This window comes from Suricata suricatta, chromosome 2 (assembly GCF_006229205.1).
Source record: "Suricata suricatta isolate VVHF042 chromosome 2, meerkat_22Aug2017_6uvM2_HiC, whole genome shotgun sequence".
NCBI classification, from domain to species: Eukaryota; Metazoa; Chordata; class Mammalia; order Carnivora; family Herpestidae; genus Suricata; species Suricata suricatta.
Window position 1 is genome coordinate 133,377,145 of NC_043701.1, and position 20,454 is coordinate 133,397,598.

Below are 20,454 nucleotides of genomic sequence, written 5' to 3' on the forward strand. Positions count from 1 at the left end.
GAGAAAGTGGATAAAACGTCTAGCACAGTGCTGCTCATTGGGCCCCTGGATTCTGTCCCCAGGACCCTCGGAGACTTGAAGGCCAATCTGATGTGGGGAACCTTGGAGAACAAACAGATGGCCTGTAGCTGCCCCCATTTAACCCTCATCAAGCCGGGCTCCACCCCTGGGCCCTGTGGCTCTTAGTCCTTTCCCCACTGCTCCATTCTTAGGGATAGAGAGTGTACACTGGGCGGGGGTGGGGGCAGATATGGGGGCCAATACCAATCACACCCCTTACACAGAGTCCCTAAACCTGGGGCAGGGCTCTGGAGAGGGAAGGGGTTCTCTGGGGGTTGAGGTGGGAGGAGGAAAGGGAGGTAAAGCAGGTGCAGGGAAGTCTGGAAGGAGCTTTTTCCTTCCACTGCCACAGCCAGCCACGACCGGCTGCCCCTCCACCCAGCCAAAAGGCGGAGGCACACTGGCAACAGAAAACATGTACACATATTTGCAAGCTACAGTACAAACGAGCCGCAAACCTAATGATTCGTGATTATTATTTGAAGGGTCCCACTGTTACAGATTTATTTGTCATTTCTTGTAATAACACCAACGGTAATGAATTCATTTGTATTAATGTGAGTGTCACGCGGACTTCCGTCGAAATTCCGCATTAATTAATGTACCATTAAAACAAAGTGTCGCCCAATTAATATCAAATGGAGGTGAGGCTGCCAGGGTCCTCTTCATCTGGGTTTCATTTGTAATTCATGGTATTAGCACCCCTGCTTAATGAAAGTCATTTGCGATTCCTGCCCGTGGTCTCTCCTACTTCCTGGGAGAAGGCCAGTGTGCCCTGGGAGCTGGCACGTCCTTTCACCGGGCACCTGGGGCCAGGAGAAGCAGAAATGGGGAGCACTCTTTCTCAGTAGAAATCGGTCTCCACGTTCATAATTCCAGGAGGGGCTTGGGGAGACCTCTGGAAGGTCCTAACCAGGTTGGTCATCATCAACTTGAACCACCAGGAAGGTGTGTGGAATCACTTTCTCCGGGTTCTGTTAGGGAAGGGAAGGCTGGTTTCTTTCTTTCCTTTATTTAAATTTTTTTTTTAAAATTACTATTTTTGAGAGAGCAAGAGAAAGCATGTGAGGGTGGAAGGGGCAGAGAGAAAGTGGGGGAGAGAGGATCCAAAGTGGACTCTGTGCAATAGCACTGTGGGGCTCAAGAGACCATGATCTGAGCTGAAGCTGGACACTTAACAGACTGAGCCACCCAGGTGCCCCTTGGCTGGTTTGTTTCTTGGTCAAGGCCATGGCTACCATAGGGCTGCCTCGCCCTGGGCAGAGCAGAGTGCTTCTGGGATCCTGGTCTCCATCTTCCTCTGGGTGGGTCTAATGGTCTTTCCATGGTTTTGTGTATCAAGCTTCTGGCTGTCCCTAAAGCCAGTGATGGAGCCCAGGCACCTTGGGTTACCAGCCACAGGAGACCAAAGGAGCCCTTGCTGTGTTCCTCCTGCACCTCCCTCAGAGGGTGCCCAGCTCCCCAGATCTGTGGGAACAGATGCTCCCTGCCACCCCAGTCCTTAGAGCCCTCACGGTCCTCTACCATAGGAATGTTCCCAAGGACAACAGAGAGGGGCATCCTCCCTCCCTCGGGTATGTTCCTTGGGTGTCTGGACCTCCCTGGGCCATCCTTACCCAAGCAGGAGAGTGTCATCTGTGTGACCTCCATCAAGTCCCCTCCGCTCTCTGGGTGTCAGCCAGTTCTCGTCTGTAGACTAGCCACTGGGACGAGCGGCGCTCCACCTGGCTGTGCACGAGAGTCCCTCGGGGGACTTAGAAGCACAGAGGCTGGCGTGGGCCCTGGCTCTGCTATTCTCTCCAAGCCCGCCCACCCCCCCCCCCGTTTTCCCAATGTGCAGCCAGGGGGCAGAAGCCCTGGCCTGGGTGATTCCTCAAGTCCTTTGTAGCTGGGATCATTCCAGTCTCTACCTCTTGACTCTTAAGCCATTTCCCAGCCCCTCTGCCCCACCCAGGGCCATGAGTTCCGGAGCTGCCCTCTCTCTGCCTGGGCCCTGGGCCCACCAAGCCCCCTCCCTCCAGCCCTCACCAGCCCTCAGCTCCACTGAAGCCCTGTGTGTGGCCTCCCCCAGTCTGTCTGCCCTTAAGCCCTTGGGCTCCAAGTGACAGGTTCTACTTATCACGTCACACCGCCTAAAGGGCTGGCAGCATTAGCCACCGGGATTGGGGATCTAACAGGGAAAAATGCACCAGGCCTCTGCTGCCTCCTTTATCTGCCCCTTCAGGATGCTCACCCCAGCTGGGGACAAAGGGGCACACGGATGGGTGGAGCCTGACGAGCCTGGGGAGGAGAGATGAGCAGAAGTTGTATTGCTTGAGCTGTCTCCTTATTCAGAATCCATTTATTAGCCTCAGCTTCCCATAGATGTAAGGCCTGCCCTAAGGAGATTTGCATATTCATTTTGTTTAACATGATTCATCATTATGTAGGGGAATGAATTTGGGGGCAGGGAGCTGGAGCCCCGTTCGTGAGCCGTGGAGCTGTGCACAGAGAGCTCAGGGCAGCATTGGAGGCACTACACAGCCAGTGGGCTCTGTTGGGGCAGAGAAGGGGTGCCTGCCACAAGGAGGCTCTCCCTCAGCCTCTCATCCAGACCTTTTGTCTCTGCTGAGGGCAGAGCAGGGACCTCACCCTTCAGAAGCATCCCCTCCCCTTCCAGACCTGTCCACCAGAAGTGATGTTTGCAAAGCACTTCACAGTTTATAGACCCTTACACCCACCCCAAGAAGGAATAACGTTATGATAGAGCCTAAGATTTATTGAGCACCGATTTCGCACTAAGCACGCATTATGTGTTCTCTCCTATACGCCTCTTACTAATCCTGTGAGATAGGTTTTCTTATTCCCATCTCACTGTAAGGAGACTGAGCTTCAGAGAGGCTGCCTAATTTCTCTAAAGTCACACAGCAACAAGGACTGGAGCTGGGACCCAAACTATAATTTTCCTGATGTGTTTGCTCTTTCAGAGCCTCCCTTTACCGTGACTATCTTCCTCCCTGTAAATAACCACCTGTAATTGCTCGTAACCATTTCTCTTTCGGAGAGATGAAAAGTGTGAGTGTGGCCAACGTAGTCTTGAACTGTGTTATTCGATAAATGTGTTTGGGATCGCTGGATGAAAGAACCTGACAGCTCCTGATAACTAACTGTTCCACTTCTAGCACCTTCCTGGTGACGTTTGACACTTGTCACTTTCTGAGCCCAGAACCTCTGGATAGTTTAAGTCATTCTGTGGCAACCCCCTTACATGTCATTTGTAGGCCATGGCATTTAGCCAGAATGACAGGATTCCTGATTTCTCAAGGTCTTCTGGGCCAGCCCCCTGCCTCCCAGGCCCGGTACCCTTTGCCCCCTCGTCACTGAGAGTACTGTAGCATGGTGGGTAAGAGTGTGGGCCCTGGAGCAGCCTGCCCGGGACTCCTGCTTATCACCACGTGGCCTTGGACATCTGGATAATGGGAATGGTAATAGTGTCTGTTTCAAGGCCTTCATAAGGACAGGACACGATAATACATGGAAAGTGTTTAAAACAGGGCCGACGTATGGATGTCTTCAATAGATGTGAGTTATTACCTTAGACCCACAGAAGTCTTCTTTCTTATTTAAAAAAAAAAAAATCCCAGGAGACTCCATGCAACTATCGAGTGTCATTTTCCAGAATCTAGCAAATCTCAAAACTACCTCATGCCTCAGCCGATCCCTGTTTCCATTCAGAACTCAGCCCCCTGCAGTCCTGGGCTCAGGGACAGTGTCTGGGAACCTAGACAACCCAGGTTCTGTCCTCCAGGGTAGCTTTTTAGAGAGAATTCTTCTGTAGGTCACATCAGACCTTTCCCTAGTTTTTTTCTCTTAAAACTGTCTACTTCTGCAGAAGGTGGTGATTTTTATTTTGACCTTTGAGTTTTCAAAGTAGTTTCTCCACTGTTAACTCATTTTGTCTCCCCTGCAGTGCTATGTGGAAGGGAGTGAGGAATTGTTATACCCATTTCCTGGGTGGGAAAACCAAGGCATCAATGTTTGCATTAATGCTGGGTGACAACAGAGAAGGAAGTCCTGCGGACTAGAAAGCCAGAATGTGACCCAACATTTCAGGACTGTTGTTTCTGGATTTTTTCTCAACATTCATGGGGAGTAATCATCACCTAATGAATGCTTCCTGGTCTCTAGAGGTGGGTTTCTAAGTCCCTGCAGCAGGGAGAGTGGGTGGGTGGCTCCTGGGAGCCAATCAGCCTAACTTTCATGTTGAGGAAGGCTGTGAGCGTAAGGCTGTGCCTCCGCTCTCTCACTCCTCCCACCATAGAGAGAGGAGCAGAAGCTGGTTCCCTGAGGGAGGGGGTGGCCGTGCCTGGTGTTGAAAGCAGGATGTTGTGAGGACTGGGGCCGGTGTGGGCACAGGGTCCACCCCACTGTCATGGCTCTTCTGTCCCCTGCTCTCTGCATGTGGCCTTCAGCCAGCTGTGCCCTGTCCATGATGCCCTGTGCTCCCGCAGGTCAGCAAGTGAGAGGGTATAGAAGGCATCTGGGGGACAGCAGGTGCATGGACAGCCCTAGAATGTGGTGCTAATGGGAGCTGGCACTGGGTGGAGGAGGCGTCTAGGAGCTCTATTGCCATTCTTCATACGGGAAGGCCACGGGGCTGGGGTGGGGTTGCTGCAGTGAGGGGTGAGAAAAATGGCCTGAGGTTTCCTTAACCTCTGAATGAGGAGGAGCTGGGGCCATTGCACACTTCAGAACCGTACCTAGCTCTGAAAATCAAGCTTCTGAGAAGGGAGGGCAAGCCCAGATGTCTGTTGGATGCGGCTTCTCCCAGCCCTGCACACCCAGCACATGTGTGAAGGCCAGGGCCTGTGTAGGGGTGAAGGGTGGAGAGAGAATGTCTCAACCCTAGCCTGGGCACGTGTGCCTAGAAACCTAGGGAGCCAACAGCCTTTTCTGGGAAAGGAGTGTCCTCTCTGTATGCTGGGCGGTGACGCCTGCTCTCCAGGGAAGATATCAGAAGGAATTTGGATGGAGGTCACAGCACCATGAGCAAAGGCTAGAGGTGGGCCCACACCCTGGGGGCTGCTCTGTAGAATAATCTGACCAAAGCAGAGTGGCTCAGGGGGACAAAAATTAAAGCTGAGTTTAGAGAGGGAAGCTTTGGCTCGACTATGGTGACATTCAAGGTCCAGGAGATCTTGCCTTGGAAGTAAAAAGAGGCAGTGATCTTGTCTGAGGAGGAGAACAAGCTGGAAGATTGGTGCTTTCGGGCAGTGACGTCCTGGGATCAATTACAGGGTCACAGCCAGAAAAAGAGGAATGGCTGCAGTGGACCAGCCAGAGGGAGATACATTTTTTCCACTTTTATATTAATTTTCATCAAAGTTGTATCTGCATGAGTTTAAAAGTCAGATGGTAAAGCCAGGTTTATAATAAAACATCAATGCCCTGCTTCGCCCTTTCTCATTCCCGATTCCCACCCCGAGACAGTCTTTTTCAATTTCTGATCATTACCTTCTTATTTCCAAATCACACACATGCACATACTTTCCAGTTTTAGATATTGACTTCCAGCTCTGGAGGATGAGAATGGCACTTTTGCCTCACTCTCTACCTCATCTTTGGGGTGCGTGTGCACTCACCCCACTCCAAACATGCTCTGCCCTCCTCCCGACTTAACCAGAGCCCACACGGCATTTAGTGTCTACGGCATTGTAATTGTGTGCATACTATTCAAGCGGTGTCACATAGAGTACTATAATTTAAAAAAAAAATCCTATTTTGTTTTCTCTAGAGTTAATAATTGCCTCTCTTTTTTGTTTGTTTGCTTAGGGTTCTGTGAACTTACCACTTGTTCTAAATATTCTGACATAGTTAAGTCCCTCTTCTCAGTATATTAAAAGTATATTGGGGCACCTGGATGGCTCAGTCGGTTTAGTGTATGACTTTGGCTCAGGTCATGATCTCACGGTTTGTGGGTTCGAGCCCCGCATCAGGCTCTGCGCTGACAGCTAGCTCAGAGCCTAGAGCCTGCTTCAGATTCTGTGTCTCCCTTTCTCTCTGACCCTCCCCTGCTCATGCTGTCTCTCTCTGTCTCTCAAAAATAAATAAAAAACATTTTTAAGAAAGTATATTGATTTTTTTGTTTGTATTTCTCTTGGAAGCATTCCCCTTGGAGCGTCCATCCTCCAGCTCCAGTCCAGACTGGCTGTGCTCTGGTTTGCTTTGCTCTTCTAGAGGCTGAATAGCTGAAGACACTTGTGTGGGGCATGGGGATTAGAGGGGAATCACCCAGAGAATTTGCTTGTCTCTCTCTACATGGATCCCATATTTTCCTCTTTCTTGGTTCACACCCTCATTTTGGTGGGAGAATACCCTTCAGTAATTTCCTGAAAGGGGAATCCTGGGAATTTTTTTTTTTTTACTCTGTTTGAAAAATGTATTTATTCTAAACACATATTTGTTGATAGTTTAGCTGGGTATAGAATTCTAGAATGAAATTGTTTTCCTCCTAATGAAAGGTAATTGGCCTTTGCCTATAATGTTGCTATTAATAACTTTGGTGACATTTTGATTCCTGATCCTTTTACTGTAAACTTCTGTTTTCTCTCTGAAAGTGTCTCCGATTTTTTTAAAAGACTCAGTGTTTGGAAACTTCATAGTTTTGTGCCTCAGTGTGGGTCTCTCTTTGGAACACAGTGGCCTTTTTCTATCTGGAAACATGTCCTTCAGATTGGGGAGCTTTTTTTTTTTTTTACCTCCCCTCTTAGATCATTTCCTCCCCTTCACTTACCCTGTTTCCTTTCTTTGGAACTCCTATTAGTTGGGTGTTGGATCTTCTGAACTGCTTCTCTAATTTTCTTATTTTTCTTCCCCATTCTCCATCTCTTTGAGTTTTGCCCTACATTTGGAGAAATTCCTTTATCTTCCAACTCTCCCTTTGAGATTTTCATTTTTATTATCTCTTCCTCTTGGAATGTTCTGAATTCAACGATGTTATATCTTGTCTCTCTAAGGATGTTAAAGACACTTACTTTTGGTATGCCTGGATGACTCAGTAAGTTAAGCATCCGACTTGATTTCAGCTCAGCTCATGATCTCACGGTTTTGAGATCAAGCCCTGTATTGAGCTCCGTGCTAAGCATGGAGCCTGCTTGGGATTCTCTCTCTCCTCTCTCTGGCCCTCCCCCACTTGTGCATGCACTTACATATACATACATTCTCTTGCTCTCTCTCAAAATAATTAAATAAATATTTTTAAAAAGATACTTTTGCTATTCCTTCCCACTGTTCCCCCACACCACACCTGTCTGTCTTTCTTAGTAGAGTCCCTTCTCAAATGTTTCATGACCCCTCAGTTGTCTGTTTATATTTAAGAGCATGTTCACATTTAGTCATTTGGATTCTGCTGTGTGTGTTAGGGTAAAGTAGAGTGGAGTACTCTTGTCAACCAGCAGACTTCACTATGGGGTGATCTGGTGAGGGCCTAGCTGTTTCTTTGCGAGAACTCTACCAGGTTTGTGTTTTCTCTTGGACCAGTTTTCCTATCTCCTGCCAGGCTGTCAGTCTTCAAGAGGCTGACTGGCTAATGAGGCCTGATCAGGGGTAGGAGTGGAGGAGAGATGCAGATTTTCATTTGACCTCCCTGTTTTCAGTGCCTTATCCAGCTCCCAGCCTAGGTCCAGAGCCTGACTAACTGAGCCCCTTGAGAAAGTAGGCCTCCTGTCTTCTACACAAGTTGGGGAAGGCATTTGGGAGTCTGACTACTCTTGAAAGATTGCAGTTGGTCTCCCTGATTTTGGCATCACCTGGTATCTCCAGCTTCTGAGATTTTCCAGGCTTCTGAGTTACCAGCCTGAGCTCTGGCTTGCCCCTCTTTCCTGAGGCAGTTCCACTCCCCTCTGTTTCCAGGTTCCAGGATTTTGTCAACATCTCTCATCTGTCGTTGCCTCCTCTCCTGTTCTTTTTGTCCTTGTGGCTCTATGCATTTTTAATTATCATATTGTCATTTTGGGGAGGGGTTGGGACAAAAACAGAAATAAATGGATGTGTTCAATCTGCCATGTTGAACGGGAAGTCCCGATTCTGTTAAAACATTTATTGAATGCCTTCTATGTGCCAGGGACAATGCTAGGTGTCACTGCAGAGGTGGCCAAGGCAAATAACAAAGAGGAAAGGAGGGATTTGAGGAATGTTGAAGGAAGAAGTGTCAGGTGCTGGTGCCTGATGAAGGATGGGGGCAAGTCCAAGATTACTCTGGCAGGGCAAGACCTTCACAGACATGGGGAAGTCAGGAGGGGCCTCCGGTCTGCACTTGGAGGGAAGTCTCCCTGGGGTTCAGAATGGGCAATGCACAGCTGGAGGCTGAGAAGGAGGGAGGGACTCACATGGGACAGCATGGCGCTGGCTCCAAGGAGAAGTGGAATAGCTGGGAAAGTTCTCACATCATGTCAGGGTGTGTGGCACTCAGAGCTCAGCCCTTCAGGGCTCCTTCTGCTCACAGAGCTGGTGCCTCCACCCAGCAGTCTGCCCGGCTCTCAGAGCAGACGCAGCACCTTTTGGAGTCCGGAGCACATAATGTGAGAGAGAGCAGACACTGACAGAGAGAAGAAACGTTGTGAAATGATCTCTTCCTGACTCTTCTGCAGGGAGACGTGCTAGAGTGCCTGTTGTCACGTGCGGGTTTGCGCACAAGCTAGTGTCCCCCTCCTGAGACATCCATCGGGGTCCAATGGGCACTGGCCTCTCCAGGTTCCCCCCACCGCCGCCAGAGCACTGTTTCTCCCTTTGGACCTGCTTTTAGCTGGAGCTCACACACTCTTTCTTCCCTCTTCGAGAAAGGAATATAGTCCACATCTCCCACAGACTCCATGTCTCCCCTTTCCTAAGCTGGAATGCCACAAAACCTCTAAAGCTTCGTGTTTGGAATGACTCCCTCCCCAAGACCCCAGTGGGCCCCTGTGTCCACAGTCATCAGCAAAGTAGCACATGGTGGCATTCGATGGAAACTATAACACCAGTGCCTCCCCTTTGCCCCATGAGCCCCCTTGTCAGAAAGGCTTCTAGTTCTGACTTGGCTTTTTCTTGGTCCGGTGGGAGCCCATTTCCTGATTCCCAGTGGAAGCGTGCACATTTCGGGATACTCTCTTCCTTTTGAGTGTTTTAGGGGGCTCAAGCTTCCCATCAGTTTTCCTTTCTCCAATGCAAACAATCTAGTCTCCCTGCCCCCTCGGCTTCGGCTCTCACGTTCATTCCCAGCCTTTCCATGGAGGGAAGTGAATGAATCAGCCTTGCTTGAGCAGGGGCCCTGAGCCCATGCTTTACCCTCATCTATGAGGTCCCTGAGGTCTGGCGACACAGAGGTGACCCGAACAGGAATCCTAATTCCATCACTTCCTTACAAGCTATGTGACTTGGGACGGGTTGCTTCATTTCTCTGAGCTTTCATTCCTCCCGCTCTGGGAAAAGGAGGTGATGTGATAAGATTTGATGACCACCAGGCCAGAGGATGGAGGAGTGAGTCCCCTCCCCACCCCTACCCCACAGGGGGAGGGGGGGCAGCAGCCCAGCCTCTGAGCAGCACGTTCCAGGAGCGTCTGTTCCCAGCTCCGATTCACCAAGGCGCCTTGTCAAAACTCCATCTGTCAGGAATTTATTACTAATGCATTTTATAACAGGCTTTATAATAAGATATTAAAGACTGTGGCGGCATCCAGCAAGCATTCCATAAATATTAATAACGCCTTTAGAGATGGCACCTACATTGGAAACGGCAGGACTTCTTGCTGAGGTTGGGTGGAAGGTATAGAATAAATCGAATTAAGGAGGGTGCACCGCATAGATGAGAAGGTGTGGTGTGCTCTTCTTTCTCCTATCTTCCTTTCTCTTGGTGCTTTGAACTTTTGTACTTCTCTGCCTTTGTTCACAACTTTCCCTCTACAGTCTCTTTTTCTTCCTTTCAGTTTCTTCCTCCCTCTTTCCTTCCCTCTTAGCCACGCTCTCCTACCTCATCCCCATAGCGCTGTGCTTCCCTCTTCTGCTCTTTCACCAGCTCCCCCTTTCCCTTGTCCCCTGTCCCCTTCTGCTCCCTCCCCTGCCCCCTCTCTCCTTCTGTTTCCTCTGGCCCTCCCTCTCAGCCTCTCCGCCCCACCGCCCCTTCCTCCCTTCTGCATGCACCCCTGCCCACCCCTGCCGTTCCAGTGAGCACCCCCAGCCACCTCTGTAGAAGCCTGGAATGTAATGTAACTCACACCGCATGTGAGAAGTGAGCTATTTATCATTATTATTAACGAACGAGATCCCTTGCACAGCAGAACTTTCCCAGAGTCTATTCCCTTGTCACCCCAGGAGTAGCAAAAAGATTTATTTGTCTCTGAATTACACAGGGTGGCCCATTTACAGCAGGTCCATCAGAGGTGGTGTGGAGATTCACCAGGACCTGGAAAAGGCAGAGGGAGCCTTCCCCATCTGAGACCTGCGTGGCCTGGGCCCCTGCTGAGAGGGACCCGCTGGCAGGGCCAGCAGAAACACTGCTCCCTGCCTCCCAGGAGGCATTGGCGCTGCCTTTGGAGCGATTCCCCTTGAAATGGTCTAGGAGCTATGAGGGGGCAGGTCATGGAGGAAGGGGTGCTAAGAACAGAATTGGGGCAGAGAAGCAGACCAGGAAGCCTATCTTAGGAGCAGGAATAATCACACCCCGTGGAACCTTTCCTCCAAAGACCAGCTGCTCCTTTCCGTCACAAAGGCGGACTCAGAGCCAGATCTGCATTAAACCTGTGGGGACAAATTGTCCTAGAACAAGGCAGCCCACCTTGACCGGAATGGGCCTTTTGGCCCTGCCTCCATAGCTCAGGTCCACCTGGCCCCCAAGCCTGGACTCCCACCGGTATACCTGCCCCCTTTGCCCCCTCCCTTGCCTCCAGGGGGGCAGGGCCTGGCTTTGTAGAGCCTTGCTCCTCCAGGCCTGTCTTGGCTGAGCCTGTCAAGCCCATGATCACCCTGTCCCCTGCCCACTGTGCCACCTCCGCATTCACACTGATCACTGCAATGACCTGAATGGATTTGCATGTTAAAAGGAATGTCTGGGGAACACTTTAAAAGGAGAGGAAGCCAGCATTCATGCATCTAGGCCGTTTTATTTCTCTCCCCATTATTACCTGCTTGCCCCCAGCAGTCTAGGAGCGATGGGAGGGAGCTTTGCTGTCTGTGGCCCAGGCTGGGCGTTTAAAGGATGGAATCCCAGCAGGCAAGAGTCAGGCTGAGCCTGGGGCGGAGCCGCAGGATCTGGGAGGCCTTGCCTGTGGCTGGATACATCCTAGGGGTGCCACAGGGCAGGATGGAACTGAGACCCATGGAGGACGGTGTGAGTCAAGGGGTGGCCACAGGAAGGACAGGCCAGATGGAGTCTCCACACCACAGCCAGAGACAGAAAATGAAGTCCAGACAGGACCTGTGACCACCAGGGCAGGGGAGGCTCCCAGAGGCCCTTGTCTCTGCTTTTCTGTCTCACTGGGCTCCATCATCATCGCTGCACATGGGCCTACGGTATAACTGGCAAGGCCCCATCTGATTGGCCTATTTGAGTCAGGTGATCACCCCTGGACCAATCACATGTGGCCTAGGTCTGAAGTCACTTGGTACAAATGTGGCTGCCTACGTCCCTCCCCTTGAGCAGAACTGTGGGTACAAAGAGCATCTTTACTTGGAAGAAGTGTGGGCAGGGAGGCAGTGGGTGGCATCTCTGTATGTGAGTCAAGGCATCGTATTTCCAGTCATTCAGCACCTGTGAGACCAACAGCAAGGCACAACCCTCACTTACCATCAGTAATTTGGGGAGACTGGACTGGATAATCCCCAAGGCTCCTTCCTCGTTTTACACACAAGCCATCCCTGAGTGATGCATGGTCAGGCCTGGCCTCGTGTTCAGGAGCCCTCCCACCCCTTCCTCAGACCCGGCCCTCCTCTCCCAGGCCCTTCCAAACCCACGGAGGAGGGTCTCCAGAGTGTCTCCCACCCTGAACCTGTCTGCCGCAGCCATGAACCAATCAACAAAGATGTCCTCTTTCTGAATTTTAAAAGTCACGTTTGTCTAAGTTGACGATAAAGAGATTGATTGGCTGTTTTTAATACTCCCCCTTATTATTATTTTTTTAGAATGTGACTTTTTTCTTTTATAGTTTATTGTCAAGTTGGTTTCCATACAACACCCAGTGCTCATCCCAGCAAGTGCCCCCCTCCATGCCCATCACCCCGCGTCCCCTCTCCCCCACCCCCATCAGCCCTCAGTTTGTTCTCAGTATTCAAGAGTCTCTCATGGTTTGCCTCCCCGCCTCTCTCCAACTATTTTTCCCCCTTCCCCTCCCCACAGTCCTTTGTTAAGTTTCTCCTGTTCCACATATGAAGGAAAACATATGGTAATACCCCCCTTTAAATAGAGGTCACCTCAACCTGCTTGTGATGGTATTTTATTACCATAATAATAATTGCAATGACCATTTATTGAGTATTGTTCAATATTGCCATGTGCCTGGTTCAGAGAGAAGTTTTTGATGTGTTTGCCTTTTTTTTCACACCTTGTCTCCCGTAATTCTTTCTCACACCCTGGAGGTAGGGACTGTTAACCATTTTTACATTTTCCCTTATTCAGGGAAACTGAGGCCAAGGGAGTAAGTTCAACAGCAGAAGTTTGAGGTCTCCAGCCAATAAGTGGAAAGGCTGGGACTCAAACTTGGGGGGTGGGGTCTGACTCAGCGTCCCTGCTCTGAGTCACCAAGTTCTACAGTCTGCTTAGAAGCCCTTGTGCCCCTGTCCTCATAGAGGGAATCTGCTTGCATCGAAGGAGTAGACCTTTAAAAAAGGTACATCTGCACATTTGCATGATATAGCAGCTGGGTGCTTGGAGAAGCCCCCCGGTGTAGGCGGTGATGAGAACCACCCCCCATTTCCCTGATGGAGCATGGCGCCCAGGACCTGAAATGTAGGAAGTCAGCATTCTTCTCCCTCCAATGGCTTGTCCCTTCTAAGTATATGAATGGCTCTTTGCCAGGCCCGTTTAAAACCTTTTCTAAGTTATGCAGAAATTAAATGGGTTTTCACTGCAGGGCATGAAACATAATCTAAGAAGGTCAGATACCAGGCCATTCCTTCTTTTTCCCCCCTTACCCCTGTCTTCTTGGATCTTGCTTTTAAATCCTCTGATCAGTTGCCCAGAGAGCATTTGCCCTGGACCAGGAGGGATGCGTGGGTGAAATGTCCCCTCCTCCCCGAGGCAAGGGGCTGGAGAGCTGACATTCTCAAGGGAGCCATCCCTCCTCTCTGGGCGCTGCTGGCTCCGCAAGGGGTGTGCTCTGAAGTGCTGTCTAGCTGCCTCTCAGGACTGGCTGCTCTGTGATCGGACCATGTCCCTCCCTCTCGTGGCAGAACCCACAGGCCCTGATGGATGGCTTGTTCTGGAGTGTGGGGCTGGCTCCAGTACTCTTGTGTGCTGTGCACGTTGGATCTGGACGGAGAACTATAGTTGATCTGAGGCTTGTAAAGATCTCCTGGAGCCCCGTGTCGTCGTGGTAGCACAAGCGGGCGGGGACCGGCTCCACCCAGCCCAGGCCAGGGGACCGTCAGACTCCCCAGTATGTGTGTGCAGAGTGCGTGGATTCCCCAGGTCCCTGGGGACCGGTTCATCGCAGTTCCAATAAAGGCATTTCAGGGAAGAGATGGCTTACAGAGGGTGGGCAGGGCGAGGGGGCATTAAGGGCTGTTGAGGCACCTGAGACCAACAGCAGCAGGGCTTAGGGCTGCAGAGAGAAGGGGAGGAGATGGTGCTGCCTGCCCAGACCCCCATTGGGCACGGGGCTGGGGGAGGGGGGAGGGTGCTGCTGGCCTGGAGCTGGAGGGAGCAGAAAAGTAATCCCCCAGACTCCTCCTTCCTCTTTCCCAAACTCTGGAGCTCCGTCCACACCTCCCCCTGGCAGGAGCCAGCCTGCAAAGGAGCCTGGGGATGGATGCTGTCCCCTGAGGTCCCCCTGGGGGGCGGGGAAGGGGAGACAGAGCAGGGTATTCCTTGCATCTGGGGGGTGCAGCCAGAGTATGCCCAGCACGATGTTATTAATATTCATCATGTTTCTTGACACCTGCCTGCCTTCCCCTCAAAGGCGTTCTTGTCTGCAAGTCCTTTCGAAGGCACCAGATGACAAAATCACAACTGCAAACTTCTAAGCACTTATATGCTGCGAAATTTGCACTCCTGAACTCATGTGCTCTTCACACTAACCCTATGGGACATTATCGACTTTGGTGGACAGAGAGGGGATTAAGGATCAGAGAGGTTTAAGTAACCCGAAGACACACAGCGAGGCTGGGGTTCCAACAGAGGTCTGTCATCCCTGAAATCCTAGCACTTGTCTGCTCTGCCGCCTTGCACACTTGATGCTCTTCTGGAGGGAAAGAGAGTGTCTGTTTTCCAGGCCACCGAGCTGAGGAGGGAAGGCCTTAGTAACGGAAAAGAAGGTCCAGAAGCTCTAAGGTGTGAGGCAGCCTGCTGGGTTTGAGGAGTACAAATGGCTCTAGCTCCCAGGGAATATTAAACTGATCAGAATAGATGCTACACATGATCTTAGCTGAAGGCCAAGAAGGGGTGCCTGCCAGGAAATAAAGTATGGAGGAGACAGGGCCAGACCATGGGGTCTGTGTCCTACGCAAAGGGGTACTGGGGAGTCGTGGATGGTGTAGATGAGAGGGGCCTCCCTGTCTGCCTCCTGTGCTCACTGCTGGTAGGACAAGGACCGGTTATGAGCCTGTGCATTCATCCTGACACTTGCTCTGACAGGGGAGAATCAGCACACTCAGAAAGACAAAACAGCTCCGTAGCATTGCTCTCCAGAGGCCCTTTCCAGCCTCACCCGGGTCTTATAAAGACCACTCTTCCCTCAGGCAGATAGTCCCGGGCGGCCAGCGTGCCCCAGGGAAAGAGGCCCCTCAAAGCAGTGACGCGGGGCCCGAGTCATGGCCAGCAGCACAGACAGGAGGCGTGGATGCCTTCCTCGAAAGGAACCCTACAGGTGTCAGAAGGGACCCAGTCATTATCCCAGCGCAGGAGAAAACGCAGGACCAGGATCACATCTTTGCCCTCCGGAACTTACGGGCTAGTCCCACACTCATGGCAGTTGGCTTCCGGATCACAAAGAAGAGTTAGGACAAGAACTGCCTTCACTGTTTTAGAGAAGTCGTTAGCATAGAGTGTAAGCTCGTTGGCTTAGAATCGGACCACCTTCTACCACTGCCTAGCTGTGTGACTTGGGCAAGTTACTTTACCTCTCTGAGCCTTAGCTTCCTTTTCCAAAACTGGATACTAGCTGTCCCCTAGAAAGCCACTTGTTATGGAGCTGACAGACCCAGCCCACAACACAGGACCCAGCACATGGCAGTCAGTCCACGGGAGCAGGAATTGTTTTTACCCTTTTGTCTCGGTGAAGTCTCCTGAGCTCGCCTATCCTCAGTTGTGCCCAGAGCTCACTGAATTATGACTCGATTCCTTTGCCCTGCATTTTGCCAGTGTGGCCTGCATGCCAGGCACCGTGGCGGGCGCAGCAGTGGTGAGACCTGACAGTCGGCCAGAGATGCCAACACGTCCCAAGGATGTGCTGAGCGCTATCTGAGCGACTCGTTCATGTCTTCAGAGAGGATGTGGATGGAATGCCCTCCCATGTGCCAGGCATGGAGCTAGGCAAAGCAGCAGAGCCCTGTGGCTTTCATGGAACACGCGTGCCGTGGGGCAAGACGGGGCCGGGAATTATAGAAGATAGGTGGATGGTGAAAAATTCCACAGTGATATGGGAACCAGGGTGGAGGGAGGGGCTTGGGCGGGGCTGACCTGCCTTCGGGTCTAGAAGGTTCCATAAGAAAGCTACATTTCGTGGGAGACCCCAAGTCAGGAAAGGGCAGGGGTGTATGCATAGTGTATAGAAGAGGGAATCATGGTAAGCTCCCAGGAGGTAGTAACATTGGACTGGCTCTCGTGGGCCTCTCGCGGCACGCTGCCACGGCCCAGGAATGGCAGGGGGATGCCCTACCCCAGGGCAATCCGAGTCATCTCCGTGCTGCCAGGCAAAGCCCTCAGGGCCCCCTGCCACCTGCCTGTGCCCCCTGCCACACAGCCCTCAGCTCTCTGCCCTTGAACCTCCCGACATGCCGAATCCCAGGTGCCAAACCAAGCAGCCGGGCCCAAGGCTTGGGCAACCATGGAATGCTCAATAGAGGAATCGGCACCACCACAAAACAGGGGTTTGGGGACCTCCAGGCTCTCATCCAGAACTCCAGGATGAGCAGATCATCTTTAGAACGTGTGCTGTTACAGCCACCAGGAGGCCATCAAAAAAAGAAAAAAAAAATAGATAATGCATTTTAAATTCCTCTGAACCCTCTTAGAATAAAAATGACAAGGCCGCGGGTCTGGTTGGCTGGAGGGACACGGTTAATGGGCTTTGGGGGAATAGCCACCGACGAAGGCAGCTGCTCTGAGCACTACTCACCCTTTTGTTTGCTTTGCTTCACCCCCAGAACACGCCGGTGGGGACACCCATCTTCATCGTGAACGCCACGGACCCCGACCTGGGCGCGGGCGGCAGTGTCCTCTACTCCTTCCAGCCCCCGTCCCTGTTCTTCGCCATCGACAGTGCCCGTGGCATTGTCACGGTGACCCGGGAGCTGGACTACGAGACGACGCAGGCCTACCAGCTCACCGTCAACGCCACGGTGAGTCCCGCATGGAGCGTCAGCCTCCTCCCACCCCAGGGGACAGCAACGGTATATCAGCGTCCTTCCCTGCTGGCCAAGGCTCAGTCAAGGCGATGCTGGCGATGGTCACAATAAGAACAAGAACTGTGCTGTGCTGAGCACTCACATGGATTGTCCCCACAACATCCCCAGCTCATTTGTAATATCAAGTTGCCCATTTTACAGATGAAGAAACTGAGGCACGGGAGCAATTCAGGTGACCGTGGTGACTCAGCAGCTGCGCTCCAGTGCCTGCAGGACATTCATGGTGTGGGGTGTCCCCTTGCCCTCTGGAACATCAGAGGCTGTGTCCCAACACTACCCAATATGCAGAAACCAGAGGGTCCAGGCATCCTGAGTAGGGCACACTGTGTGCTCCAAGCCCCGTGCTGTGGCCTGGGGATTCCAGGCTCAGTTAGTGAGGAGAGGAAGGAGAGAGAGAAGAAGGGTCCCCTTGTATGGCTGACGCTGTTGAGCCTCACAAGTCAATGAGTCGCGGGGAGCAGGAACTCAAACCTGGCTTATCTGACACCAGTCCAGGCCCCCATGGCCAGGAGTTTCTGAGTTTCCAGAACATCACAGCCACTTGGCCTTTGTCGCCTGCTGTTCTGGAGGGCCCCACGGACAAGCTGGCCATACCCTGACTAGGCTCCTACCCCTGCGCTCCAGTCTTGCCTGCTCCTGCCTGCATCTCCAGGCACAGCCAGAGCCGTCCGCAGGCCACAGGGCAAGAGCTGGCCCATCGTGCCTTCCATTGCTGTTTACAAAGCTCAGGCCAAGAGTGAAACAAATGATAGCAGCCCCCCTTCACCCTTCTGGACCCACTTGCCTGACAGACACCCTCTGGCCCCGTGTCGCTGCAGTGGGGGCTGGGGGCTCTGCTTGGCAGGTCACGGAGCACACATCCTGGGGTAGGACACTAGGACCAGGTCAAGAGTCCTGTCTGAAAGGTGAGGTTCCCCCAGGCGTGGGCAAGGTGGAGAGAGGCCCCCAGAACCAGGGAATGCATTCTTTTTCTGGGGAGCCCAGTGCAAGTGACCTTCACATTCTTGCCTTCTCCCCTGGTTAAGTGTTAGTTGCCTGGGAGGTCATGTGTTTGTAAGCCTGACTTCTGGGACCCCCGAGGCTTCCAGAGCACAATCCGCTTTGTGCAGAGATCTGCACCCTTATGCGCTCCCCACACCCCCACAGATGTGGCGGCCCTCCTGCCATCTGCTCGCACGGGGCGGGGGCAGGGGGGGTGGTGGCAGAAATGCACAGATGCTTGCTCTCTCTCTTGCTTACTAACCTGTCTCTGTGGAGTAATTTCCGTCTTCCATAAAAATGGCCTTGGGCCGGTGGGGAAGAGACCAGAGCTGGGCACAGGCTCAGATCTGGGTGGCCGGGCCTGTCAGGAGGCCTGGGCTCAAGCTGAGAAACTGAATACAGTTAAATTGTTGTTAATCTCCCTGTGATCAGGCCCTGAGGCAGTAGACCGGTAGCAGCCCTTCAGTGTTCGGAGTGCCTCCATCTGAAGGAAACACAGTTGCCCTCCCTCCAGGACCCATACTGTGCCCTTGGCTGCTGGGTGTTGCCCAAGGAGAGTCTCCTGGTGCCATGGCAGGGAGCAGTGTGGGGTCCCAGCCGCCCCTAGGTGGACATGGGTGGGGAAATGTGAGGACTTCCCTGGAAACAGCTTCGAGAGCTGCAGCTGGGAGCCCAGCAAGGTGCCTGCCCTGCCAGTGTGCCCTCTGCTGTCCCCCTTCCCCAGCCATAGAGTCCAAGGTCAGCTGGATGGGGGCATCTGTGGCAGGGGCAAGGCAGAGGGGCCCCAAGACTGTGGGATGGAGGGGAGGGGAGGGGCCAGGCTGGACAAAGCCAGCTGCCCCCAGAAGACAGCTAATGGCAAATGAGAATCACTGGCCTCCCCTGCGCAAAGGTCATGGGACTTTCTGTCCCTCCCACGCTGGCCCTGACTGCCTGCCTGGCTGTTTGGGGCCCTGGCAGAAAGCTCTTGCCACTGGCAGCCCCCAAGTCTGGGCTGTGGGTTCCATTGTCTTGGAGCCTAGGAAGCTGCCTCCCCAGTGGACCTTCTGTCCAGCTCCTCCTGCGTCCAGACTCTCCCCTACCCAACTGCACCCACCCCTCATCCCCAAAGTCCCTCACTCTCTCCGTGGCTGTCCCTGAGGACTCTTAGGACAACCTGCCCTCCTCCCCAAAGCCTCCTCGGCACCTCTGTACCTGGAGGGTAGCAACAGGCTCTAGGCTTGTTGCATGGGGGGAATGCTTTGCATTGCTCAGGTCACCCCAGACCAAGGGAGACCTAATCAGAGGATGGTCACTCTCAAATCCCAGACCAGAGAGTTTACAGACCCGAGGGTCCACGGAGGTCATGTTGAGCCCCCTCATCTCAGAAAGAAGAAAATCGAGACCCCAAGAAAGAAGAGAACGTATTCAGACTGACCCAGCAAGTCAGGGACTGAGATGATATCTGGGCCCCAGCTCAAAACAGGGCAGGTTCGTATAGCAAAAGGATCTGAGTTTGAGTCTTGGCACACATGTACCATCCGTGTGACTCTGGACAAGTCACTTAACCTCTGTGAGTCTCTGTGAACATATCTGAGTAATGGGCACATAGTATCTGCAAAAGCAGACAAGGCACTAGCACAGTGCCTGGTACGAAATCTGCATTCAGCATGTTGTTTCTATTCCTCTTGCCTATTGTTATTCAAAAGCAATGGGCTATTTTATCAGTTGATCATGATGGGCTGTGTACTGGGGGTAGTAGAAGATGTGTGTCTGATTTCCTTTCTTGGTGATCTTTCATAAGACTAAATTTCCAATTGACTAGGACGGTTTAAACATGGCCTGCCTGGGCGCCTGGGTGGCTCAGTTGGTTAAGCAGCAGGCTTTGGCTCAGGTCACATCTCGAGGTTCGTGGGTCCGAATCCTGCATCGGGTTCAGAGAAAGCTCAGAGCCTGAAGCCTGCTTCAGATTCTGTGTCTCCCTCTCTCTCTCTGCCCCTCCCCCACTCGTGCTCAGTTTCTCTCTGTCTCAAAAATAAATAAACTATATTAAAAAAAAAAACTTTTTTTAAGCATGGCCTGCTTGGCCACAGGGCGGTGGCCTGCATGACCTCTCAGGATTTCTTCCCAGAGTCCCCCAAATGCCACAGGCCTCAGAGCGCCCCCCTGCTGGTTCTGTCCAAAAAGTTGCTTGACCAGTACACCCTGGGTGCAGACGGGCCCCTGTGGGGGGTGGCGGGGAGTCTCAGAGTAGCCCCCTCTCCTGTGAGAGGGCTTTTCTTCTGAGGAACGCCCATCCTGGTCATTCCCTTGCTGCCTGGGATGAAAGGGGGCAGGAAGTGGGCATGGCCAGGGCCTCGGCCTGAATGGAGAGAAGTTGCTCAGGACAGTGCTATCTCTTCACTCTAAGCCAGTCATCCCAATTGTGAGACATCCGGCATGATCAGGGGTAGGCTGGGCTGGGGCAGGAGATCTGGCTCTACCGCTCTGTGACATTGGATAAGTCACCTTCTGATGGGCCTTGGGGGCCCTGTTTGTGTTTTCCTGCACAGGTTAGAGATCACTGTGGGTGCTTAGAGTTCTTAAGCTCCTGTGTACCAATGATCTTGGCGCAGGAGTGCAGGAGCACATGTGTACATAGGC

The 20,454-nt window shown here is 52.4% G+C and overlaps 1 protein-coding gene across 3 annotated transcripts in view; it reads left to right on the forward strand.

The window, feature by feature from the left end:
- CDH23 (cadherin related 23) overlaps positions 1 to 20,454 on the forward strand; it is a 413,185-nt gene that overhangs the window by 160,696 nt on the left and 232,035 nt on the right. For all 3 annotated transcript variants that reach the window (XM_029931861.1, XM_029931856.1, XM_029931860.1), the window contains exon 7: positions 16,591 to 16,785. In XM_029931861.1, coding sequence (XP_029787721.1) covers positions 16,591 to 16,785 — 195 coding nt within the window. The remainder of the gene's footprint in view (positions 1 to 16,590; positions 16,786 to 20,454) is intronic.